Source organism: Hemitrygon akajei, chromosome 11 (genome assembly GCF_048418815.1).
Source record: "Hemitrygon akajei chromosome 11, sHemAka1.3, whole genome shotgun sequence".
Taxonomy (NCBI): domain Eukaryota; kingdom Metazoa; phylum Chordata; class Chondrichthyes; order Myliobatiformes; family Dasyatidae; genus Hemitrygon; species Hemitrygon akajei.
The window spans coordinates 158494775-158506851 of record NC_133134.1 but is presented as its reverse complement, the minus strand read 5'-3'; the positions used below and the strand labels follow the sequence as shown (position 1 = coordinate 158506851).

Here is a 12077-nt window from a genome sequence, read left to right as displayed (position 1 = left end):
AGTATGAACAATTCCAGTCCCATTTTGAAGTCAGATTCCCTTGTCCTTATCTTTGTACTTCAATCCTTAGCCAAATGTTATCATTGGAATTGCACTGTAAACACGCTCTGTCATGAATGCTTCAGTACCTATTCCCAAGGCGGCTATCAAAATTAAAAGGCGGGCAGGAATTACTGGTGACATCAGCCTCGTTATACATAAACGATGATAAATTTCTATTGGTGAGCCATGGAGAGCATTCTAGCTGGCAGCATCACCGTCTGGTGTGGAGTGGTCACTGCACAGGCTCAGGAAAGGCTGAAAAGGGTTGTAAACTCAGCCAGCTCCATCATGGGCACTAGCCTACCCAGCTTCGAGGACATCTTGAAAAGGCGATGCCTCAAAAAAGTGGCATCTGTCATTAAGGACCACCTTCACCCAGGGCATTCCCTCTTTTTGCATGCCTTATTTATTTTTCTGTACTTATTATTGCAATTTATAGTTCTTTTATGTATTGCACCTGTAATGCTGCCGCAAATCAAAATTTTCCAGATGTATGTGAGTAATATGAAACCTGGTTCTGATTTTCATACACTGATCCTCATTCTGATCTCTTAGCTACCCAAATCCAAGATAATGAGCAGATTAGGCAGCAGCGAAGTCAACATTTCAGATCAAAGACCCTTTGTCAGAAGTGAAACATCAACGTTGTTTCACTTTCCCAGGTGCTGCCTGACCTGTGGAATTTTCCTGCAATTATTCCATTTTTACCTCCGGTTTTCAGCATCTGTGGTTCTTTTCATCTCGGTGATATCTTCCAACTCAAATAGCTTTCTGAGGGTAAACAAGTTTTCACTCTATCATGGTACATGTGACAATAATAAACCAATATTAACCACCAATTTGTAGGAGATAAGCATCTGTTCTCTATTTGTTCTGAATTCTGTAGTGTGCATTCATTATGGTAACTAGTCACGTGAGTGAGGTCATGGTAAAAGTGAAGGGAATAAGTTCCGTATCCTGGCTTATTTGGGAGCAGTTTGTAGCTTAGGACTGGTGGAGGTCATATCTTAGCTGACCACTTAATATCGCTGAATAATGCTCAGCTTACACTTGGGTATGCTTCCAAATCATCACTTCAACACTCTACGTTTGCTAATTGCTAATAAAGGATCAAAATTAAGGATTAGACTCTTTGGAATAATCACTTCATTGGAACTGAGGGCAAATCATACAAGTATAACAACACCGTGAAGGTCACAGGCTAGCAGCAATCATTTTGTTTTGATTTTGGATTAGTTATGCCACCACAAAATTGTTTGCAATTTGGGAGGGGAGTGGTGCAAAATTCTTTTGTAGGGTGGGTTAGAACTGAAAAATCAGGCTTTATTTTAGCATACCTAACTAGATATGTATAGACGCAAGAGGCAGTGTTAATAAGAACACACACAAAATGCTGGAGGAACTCAGCAGGCCAGGCAGCATCCATGGAAAAGAGTCAACAGTTGACGTTTCGGGCCGAAACCCCTCATCAGGACTAGAAAGAAAGAGAATTCAATGTAAGAGGTTGGGGGGAAGAGTAGGAAGAAGTACAAGGTGGTAGGTGATAGGCGAAACCAGGAGAGGGGGAAGCGGCTGAACGAAAGATCTACAAAGTTGATTGCTGGGGGGACGTCACGTGATGATCTAGGATTGAGACGTGGAAATCCGGCTCTCCCGTAAAAAATCAGTAAATTAATGTTTAAGTGAAGAAAAGTTAGTAAATACTTTCTAAAAGTTACTTATAAACTACTCAGGATTGTTCCAAAATATGTCTCATAAGCAGAAGCAAAAGAAAACTACTACCTTGAAGACGGCACAAGTTGGAAAAGAATCGGGGCCCGCCACCATGAAGAAGCCGCAGGCTCCAGTGCATTTTACCTCCGGCGATACAGAACAGGAAGCTGCGGCAACATCAACCGTCTCCAAAGAAAAAGAGCAACAAGAATTGCACATGCATGCATGAAGGGGCATGTGCAAACACGAGCAACCTGAACTACAAATCCCAGCTACGATCGGAACTGGAAGTGAAGGTGAATCTGAGGCAGATTCAGATTCTCTGGATAAATCAGACGAAGATAAAAGTTTTTCTGGAGACACAGGAAAAACTTTGGTGCAAATAATGCATGAATTAAAAGCATTAAAAATAATAAAAATATATTAAAAAAATGAAGATTATGTTTGACAAAATGATGAAAAAACAGGAGAAAATGGATAAGAAAATTAAAGACTTGGAAGAAACAACAGGAGACATCGTTGAAAGAATGAATAAAATGGAAGACAATATTTCTGCCTGGACATCAGAAAGAAAACAGTTGTTGGAAAAAGTGGATGTGCTTGAAATTTTTAGTAGACGAAATAATATTAAGATTGTTGGACTTAAAGGAGGTATAGAGGGAGAGGATCCAATAAATTTTCTTCAAAAATGGATCCCGGAAAACTTGGAAATGGAAGAAGGAACTCAGTTAATTGAAATTGAAAGGGCTCACAGAGCCTTAAGACCAAGACCTCAAGTTCATCAAAACCCATGATCAATCTTGATAAGATGCTTAAGATATCAAGATAAAGAAAAGATCCTGAAGGCGGCCACCTAACGTGCCAGAAAGAGAAACGGGCCATTGATGATTGAAGGGAAAACAGTTCTTTTCTATCCTGATATAAGTTAGGGCCTTTTGAAGAGAAAGAAGGAATTTAACCCAGCGAAAAAAGTTTTATGGGAAAAGGGTTATAAATTTATAATGCGTCACCCGGCAACCCTGATAATTTTTTTGGATGACGGAAAAAGAAGATTTTTTTTTTACTGATTATCGGGATGCGGAAGAGCTTGCACAAAAACTTCCAAATATTCGCTAACCACAGCCAAAGATTTAAAAGTGAAATGGATTAAAGATGAAGACGGGGACAGTGAATGGAATTGATAGATATTTAAGGACAAAAGAATATTTAAATATATTCTTAATTATATGATACAGGGGGAGAAAGGTAAAAATTTGAGAAATATTAATTGAGAGTAGTGACTTTTTTTTCTTCTTGTATATATACCTTTTTATGTTACAGCGGAGCTGGGGGAACTTCGGATCGATTGCTACGGGATTCACGTGTGTAATCATGGCGATTGCCATGACCCGTACAACGGAGGGGGGTAATGTGTTTTTTTTAATCCACAACATTAGTAGGGGGGTATTTTGTTACTTTTTTCTTTATAATCTATTTTTCTTCTAACTTTCTTTCTTTGCCTGGATGATTGGGAGGGAGACACATAGCAACATGGAGAATTTTAAAAAGATTCCCCAAGGTACTATGAAAGTTGAAAGATTAGGTATTATTATAGATTGGAGTAACTCCATTAAAAATAATGACAAATTTACTGAATTTTTAAAGTTTTAATGTTAATGGGCTTAATGGACCGGTGAAAAGAAAAAGAATTTTAACATACATTAAGAAAATGAAAATAGCAGGTTAAGACCTACAAGTATCTGGGAGTACAGTTAGACGAGAAGCTTGACTGGACTGCCAACACAGATGCCTTGTGCAGGAAGGCACAGAGTCGAATGTACTTCCTAAGAAGGCTGGCGTCATTCAATGTCTGTAGTGAGATGCTGAAGATGTTCTATAGGTCAGTTGTGGAGAGCGCCCTCTTCTTTGTGGTGGCGTGTTGGGGAGGAAGCATTAAGAAGAGGGACGCCTCACGTCTTGATAAGCTGGTAAGGAAGGCGGGCTCTGTCGTGGGCAAAGGACTGGAGAGTTTAACATCGGTAGCTGAACGAAGGGCGCTGAGTAGGCTACGGTCAATTATGGATAACTCTGAACATCCTCTACATAGCACCATCCAGAGACAGAGAAGCAGTTTCAGTGACAGGTTACTATCGATGCAATGCTCCTCAGACAGGATGAAGAGGTCAATACTCCCCAATGCCATTAGGCTTTACAATTCTACCTCCAGGACTTAAGAACTTTTTAAAGCTATTAATGCTTTTTGAGACGGTGATTTAGATGCATATCATATTTTTTTTTACTGAGTTAAGTATTGTATGTAATTAGTTTTGCTACAGCAAGTGTATGGGACATTGGAAAAAAAGTTGAATTTCCCCATGGGGATGAATAAAGTATCTATCTATCTATCTATCTAGATATAGCTTTTTTACAAGAAACACACTTAACAGAGATAGAACATCAGAAATTAAAAAGGGATTGGGTCGTAAATGTTATTGCAGCTTCATTTAATTCAAAGGCGAGGGGAGTTGCAATTTTGGTTAATAAAACTTTACCAATTAAAATACAAAATGTATTAATTGATTTGGCGGGGAGATATGTAATTATACATTATCAAATTTTTTCAGAACTATGGACTCTTATGAATATTTATACACCAAATGAAAATGATATAAAATTTATACAAGAGGCCTTTTTGAATTTGGCTGACGCACATGACAAAATATTAATAGGTGGATTTTAACTTTTGTCTAGACCCAGTTTTAGATAGATCAACAAAAGTTGTTACAAAATCAAAAGTAGCAAAATTAACTTTATCATTGATGAAAGATTTAAATTTGATTGATATATGGAGAAGAATTAATCAAAAGAAAGAGATTATTCATTTTATTCAAATAGACACAAAACTTATTTAAGGATAGATTTTTTCCTATTATCAATGAATATTCAAGACAGAGTGAAAAATATGGAATATAAAGCAAGAATATTGTCAGATCATTCCCCCTTGATAATGACAATGATAACGATGGATAAAGAGGAATCGATTTACAGATGGGAGATTTAATTCAATATTATTAAAACATCAAGATTTTTATGATTTTATGAAAAAAAAGATTCAGTTTTTTTTAGATACAAATTCACATTCAGTTGATGATAAATTTATATTGTGGGAAGCAATGAAGGCATATTTGAGAGGTCAGATAATAAGTTATACTTCTAAAATTAAGAAGGAATATATGGTAGAAATAGATCAATTGGAAAAAGAGATTACAAAATTAGAAAAAGAATCTCAAAGATATATGACAGAAGAAAAACAAAGACAACTTGTTAACAAGAAGTTACAATATAATACACTTCAAACATATCAAACAGAAAAAGCAATTATGAGAACTAAACAGAGATATTACGAACTAGGTGAGAGATCACACAAGATTCTTGCTTGGCAGTTAAAAACAGACCAGACTTCCAAAACGATAAATGCAATTAGAACAAGTGTAAATAAAATTACTTATAAACCTTTAGAAATTAATGAAACTTTTAAGAATTTTTATTCTGAGCTGTATCAATCAGAATCACAAAATGATAATGTCGAGATAGAAAGGTTTTTATCACAAATAACTCTTCCAAAATTGGATTCGGAAGAACAGAAGGGATTAGATTTGCCTTTTACATTAAAAGAGGTTGAAGAAGCTCTAGGATCACTTCAGAGTAATAAATCCCCAGGAGAAGATGGTTTTCCGCCCGAATTTTACAAAAAGTTTAAAGATTTACTAATTCCTCCTTTTATGGAGTTAATACACCAAGCGGAAAGAAAGCATAAACTTCTAGAATCTTTTTCGACAGCTATTTTAATAGTATTGCCTAAAAAAGATAGAGATCTTTTAAAGCCAACATCATATAGACCTATTTCTTTGTTAAACACCGATTATAAAATAATAGCAAAAATTTTATCTAGTAGATTATCTAAATACTTACCAAAATTAATACATATGGATCAAACAGGATTTATCAAAAATAGACAATCGGCAGATAATGTAACTCGGATACTTAGCATAATTCATTTGGCACAAAAGAGGGAGGAAATGAGTGTGGCATTTGCTTTAGATGCAGAAAAAGCATTTGACAGATTGGAATGGGATTTTTTATTAAGGTATTGGAAAAATATGGATTAGGAGTATCCTTTATAAAATGGATTAAAACCTTAAATACTAACCCCAAAGCTAAAGTAGTGACAAATGGTCACATTTCAACATCATTTCAGTTAACAAGGTCAACTAGACAAGGTTGTCCATTATCACCTGCTTTATTTGTGTTGGCGATAGAACCATTAGCTGAATTAATTAGAATGGACCCAGATATTAAGGGTTTCAGAGTTAACCAGGAGGAATACAAGATTAACTTATTTGCTGACGATGTCCTGCTTTATTTAACAAACCCATTGTATTCGCTACGTAAATTATCTTCTAGTTTGGAAGAATATGGGAAAATATCAGGCTACAAAATAAATTGGGATAAAAGTGAAATTCTACCTCTTACTAAAGGAGATTATAGTCAATGTCGATTAATAACTCAATTTAGATGGCCGATAAATGGTATAAAATATTTAGGTATAAGAGTTGATAATGATATAAAGAATTTATATAAATTAAATTATTTACCATTATTGAAAAAAATTCAAGAAGATCTTGATAAATGGATGATGTTACCAATAACATTAGTAGGCAGAGTAAATGCTGTAAAAATGAATATATTCCCTAGATTACAATATTTATTCCAAACATTACCAATACAACTACCCCAGAAGTTTTTTCAAGAGTTAAATAAATATGTGAGGAAGTTCCTTTGGAAAGGTAAGATGTCAAGAATATCGTTGGAAAAATTGACATGGAAATTTGACCTAGGAGGGTTACAACTTCCAAACTTTAAGAATTATTATAAAGCAAATCAACTTAGATTTATTGCATCTTTTTTTGATGAAGATAAACCGGCATGGATTAGAATAGAACTAGATAAAATAGGAGAAAATATACCAGAAGATTTTATATATAAGTGGGAATCTAAATGGATACGGGAAAAGAAAGAATCTCCTATATAAAAACATTTGATTGATTTATGGAATAAGATAAATGTTGATGATGAGATAAGGAAATCTTTATTAGCAAAGAGACCTTTAATTCAAAATAAACTTATTCCTTTTACAATGGATAACCAACTTTTATACAACTGGTTTCAAAAAGGGATTAGATATATAGGAGACTGTTTTGAAGGAGGTATATTAATGTCATTTGATCAATTAAATAATAAATACAAAATTTCAAACAACACTCTTTTTTGTTATTTTCAATTAAGAGCTTATTTAAGAGATAAACTGGGTCAAACAACGTTATTGCCGAAACCTAATGAAATAGAAACTTTAATTCAAAAAGGAAAAATTTAAAAATTTATTTCTTGTATGTACAGTTTGATTCAAAAACAGGCAATTAAACAAGGAATTCATAAGTCAAGACAAAAATGGGAAACTGACTTGAATATTAAAATTGAAGAAACAAGTTGGTCAAGACTATGTCTTGACACTATGACAAATACAACAAATGTCTGGTTAAGATTACTGCAATATAATTTTTTACATCAATTATATATTACACCACAAAAAATAAATAAATTAAACCCAAATTTATCTGATCAATGCTTCCGATGTAATTAAGAAATTGGTACTTTTTTACATTCTACTAGGTCTTGTTTTAAAATTCAACCTTTTTGGACAAATTTAAGAGTTTTACTGGAACAAATTATTGGAACACAATTTCCACATAACCCAATATATTTTTACTAGGCGATATTGAAGGGATAAAACCGAAACCCAAATTGAATAAATATCAGAAAGAATTCATAAAAATTGCATTGGCAGTAGCCAAAAAGGCTATTGCAGTTACTTGGAAATCGGATTCATACTTAAGTATAGATCGTTGGAAGAACGAAATCTTTAGCTGTATTCCACTTGGAAAAATTACCGTACTTATAATTTAAGAGATAACTATGAAACATTTCTGAAAATTTGGCGCCCTTATTTACAAAAGATAGGACTAAATATATAGGTGCTCCGAAGATAAAATCACTGGTTATTTGGGGAAAGAAATAAATATATATACTAAAGCTATTATGAACTCCATGGAGCATGTGGGGATCTTCCCATATCCAGGCATTCTTTCTTTCTTTCTTTTTTTCTTCCTTTCTATAGGGATTGTTAGGAGGGAGGGGTTAAGGGGAGGGGGGAAGGGCTGATCATTTTTTTCTTTCCTTCTGTAATCATTAAAAACTCAATATAATTTTTTTTTTTAAAAAGTTGATTGTTGAAAAAGATAAAGGGCTGAAGAAGGGGAAAATCTGATAGGAGTGGGCAGAAGGCCATGAAAGAAAGAAAAGGGGGGGAGAAGCAACAGAGGAAGGCAATGGGAAGGCAAGGAGATAAAGTGAGTGAGGGAAGGCTATTAGCGGAAACTCAAGAAATTAATGTTCATGCTATCAGGTTGGAGGCTACTCTAATGGAATATAAATCTAAAATGAGCGTGGCCTCATCGTGGTAGTAGAGGCAGCCATTTTGTGCGTGTTGCTTTGCAGATGTTCTCGTGTTTGTGATATTACCAATGACTAGTTTACACTCAGTTTGTCACCATTCAGCAAAGAACACAGAATAAGTGCAGGAGGAGGCCTTTGGGCCTGCAGGAGTTCAAGCCTGTCCCACCATTTAATATAGCCAACTCAGACTGACTGCATTGTCATTTCCTCATGTACAACATTCCTCACGCAGCAGCATCACAGGGACGCAGACTCGGACAACACACAGAACATATATCCAGGCTAACACACACAAAACGCTGGAGGAACTCAGCAGGTCAGGCAGCATCCCTGGAAAGGGATAAACCATCAACATTTTGGGCCAAGACCTGATGAAGTTCCTCCAACATTTTATGTGTGTGTTACCCTGGATTTCCAGCTTCTGTTTGTATTTACAATTTTTATGTGCCTCAGCTCGTCTTCTGTGCCATTTCTCCATACCTCCCTATTCCTTGATATTTATCCAGCTAAATATCTATCAGAGAGAGTACTGTGCAAAAGTCTTAGGCACGTATGTATAGCCAGAGCGCCTGAGACTTCTGCACAGCACTGTATTTGTCAATGTGGAGTGGACAGTGAGTCTGTAAGTCTGGCAGGAGCAAAGGATGTTGGGAATGGTGAGGGTGGAGTGTCACAGGAGGGGTGTGGGACAGGTGGCAGAAAAGGTGTGCCTGGGCGAGGTGTGGTGCGGGTGCAGACGCACCCAGCCCTGAGACACCAGGCAAGGTCAACTGATTCCAAAGAATTGGTTTATTGATTATTACACGATGTCTCACTGGTGCCACCAGACCCCTCCCCTCTCCTCAACCACGATCCCCTTCTCCCTGCCCCCTTCCCACTCTCAGTCCACAACAGAGACCCATATCAGAAGCAGGATTATCATTGCTCACATATGCCGTGAAATTTGTTGTTTTAGTGGCAGCAGTAGAGCGCAATACATAAAATTACTACAGTACTGTGCAAAAGTCTTAGGCACCCTAGCTATATATATATGTACTCTATTCCAGCTCCATTCTAAAGACTTCCAAAGACCCAGCTTCCATCAGCTGCTGAGAATTCCGGAGATCCAACTAGCTCTGTACGAAAGAAAATTCTACTTTCGTCAGTTTAAATGCCCAGCCCATAAAAAGACCTAATTTTGGGTAAGTCACAAACACAGGAGATTCTGCAGAAGCTGGAAAGAGACAGAGCAACAAACATACATTTATTTTTTTTTTGAGATACAGCAAGGAATAGGCCCTCCTGGCCCCTCGAACTGTACTGCCCAGCAACCCCCAATTTAACCCTGGCCTAATCACAGGACAATTTACGATGAGCAATTCACCTAGCAATCGTTACGTCTTCGGACTGTGGGAGGAAACTGGAGCACCCAGAGGAAACTCACAGGGTCACAGGAAGAACACACAAACTCCTTACAGATAGCAGTAGGAACTGAACCCTGGTTGCTGGTACTGTAAATCGTTGGCTGAACCACTATGCTACCATGCCATGCCTTAAATTTACGTTGAACTTTTTTAAAACTTAGGGGTACTGCACGGTAACAGGCCCTTCTGGGAATTGAACCCTGGTCACTTTCGCTTTCGTAGCACTGCGCAAACCTCTGTGCTGCTGTGACCCCCCCCCCCCCCCCACCCACCCCCACAATCCTGGAGGAACTCATCAGGTCAGGCGGCGTCTACGGAAAGGAATAAAGAGTCGACATTTCAGGCCGAGACCCTGGATCAGCGCTCAGCTTCTTCAGGGGATGAAGCATGTAATCAGGCCATAAAGTATGTGAAAGATGCTGGAGGCAGACTGCAATACGGAAAAAGGGGTGGGCACAATTTCAACTCATTCCTGACGGTGATTGTCTGGGAGTGAGCCACCTTTAAGGCATGGCGGAAACACACAGCAGGTCAGACAACAAGGGTGAAGAGGGAAATTACTGATGTGTGAGAATATAGAAATGGGTCTAAATTGTCTAAAAAATAAGAGACAACACATTTAAAACAGAGATATGGTGCAATTTCTCTGCTCAGAGGATTATATTTGGCATTCAATTCCTCAAAAGGAAAAATAATATAGCAATCACAGCAAAATCTGAAAAGAAAGATTTTGGGGGAAGAATGAGGAGTGTTGGAATGGCTCATTCAAAGGGCTATCACGGGACGATAGGTTAAATGGTCTCCCACTTTGCCATCAGATTTTATAATCAAGTTACTGAGTACAGACACTCCCAAGTTCCATGAATATTCAACTGCATGGAGTATCCCCACAGAGCAGACTCACTAATAATGTGGGAAACTAACACCCACACGTGGCCTCCCTGTCGTCATTCTGAAGGGTTTCTTTTGTTACCTTTCTATCTGAAGTGGCGTCGGTGATTTCACAGTGTCCATCAAAAGCCAGTTCAGACCAGTTATCCACATGTTCATCTCCTCTTCCGAAGTAGCTGTGAAAAAGATCAGGATGGAAGCTTGAGAAGGGGTCAAAGCAATCCCCAAAAACTAACCCGTGGTGCTGGTGGCAAATAGGTACTATGTCTGCACAGAGCCAGCATCAATCAATCTAATATTGGAATAGAATTTCCCTTTACAGTATCTCATTTCTCCTCTAATGGAGCATAAATGTCATTCACAATTACATTAAAGAAAATCTGGAGCCAGTTATGGGCGGTGAAAGGATTTTTTTTAAATCAGCCTTCGGAAGGGCCATTTATTTCCTATTAAAATACTGAAAGGCTGCTGAGTTTGCAAGTGGTGAGGCAATTCCCTCTCCCCATTCTCTCCTCTCTGCCAACCCACTTCTCGATCCTCACAGAGCCACCAGACAAACAGCCATAGAACGGAAACAGGACGGTAATCAATGACCCCAACTAAACCCAGATATCAGGGCTTCTCCCCTCTTCCGCTGGGCAGAAGATACAAAAGCTGAAAATGAAGACAGCTCTACCCTGCCATTGTAAGACCGTTGAATGGTCCTCACGTGTGACAAGATGGACACTTCGCCTCACAATCTACCTCGTCACAACTGTGTGCATTATTGTCTGCCTGCACTGCTCTTTCTTTGTAACTGCAACACTTTAATCTGTATTCTGTTATTGATTTCCTCCCATACTACCTCAACGTACTGATGCGTTGAAATGATCTGTGTGGATGGTATACGAAATAAAGATTCTCCCTGTACCTCGATACCTGTGGGAAAAATGATGCTACTTGATGCTGAGGTACATCCTGGGATGCGCTGGGACATATCATCAGTGATGTAGCCTGGGGTCATCGGGAGTTTCAGATCGTCCAGTATCAGACACCCTCGCCCAAGCGACCCAGGGTTGATCAGACCCTGGTTTGTCTCCTATCCGTAATGGTCCACACCTCACACCTTTCGATCCATAGCCATCTGGAGGCTCACTCAGCAACCTCTGTGATGGTTCCGATGGCTCTTTGCCAAGCAGAAAGCAGGTTCTGCACAGCTAGCAGCCAGCAAAACTCTAAACCCCAAGCCTACAGGCTCACATCGTGCCCTCCATCCCTGTCTCTGGCACTGCTCTACCAGCTCCTGGCATGTAGCTGTCTTACATTCAAGCACTTCCCTCAATCCAGGCACTCTCAGTTCCACCATGACCACCCACTTTAAGGCTTCTGACAGAATGACCACGTCAGGCCTCAGGGATGACGGTGCGATTAAGTCAGGGAATTTTAACTTCTTGCCAGGATCGATTTTCAGTTGCCAGTCAGATACCACATGACGAG

The 12077-nt window shown here is 38.3% G+C and overlaps 1 protein-coding gene across 2 annotated transcripts in view; it reads right to left on the bottom strand.

Annotated features, from left to right (window-relative positions):
• The window catches only part of plcg1 (phospholipase C, gamma 1), a 184650-nt gene that overhangs the window by 97554 nt on the left and 75019 nt on the right, over positions 1-12077 (bottom strand). For both annotated transcript variants that reach the window (XM_073062029.1, XM_073062028.1), the window contains exon 3: positions 10684-10777. In XM_073062029.1, the coding sequence (XP_072918130.1) occupies positions 10684-10777 (94 nt within the window). The remainder of the gene's footprint in view (positions 1-10683; positions 10778-12077) is intronic.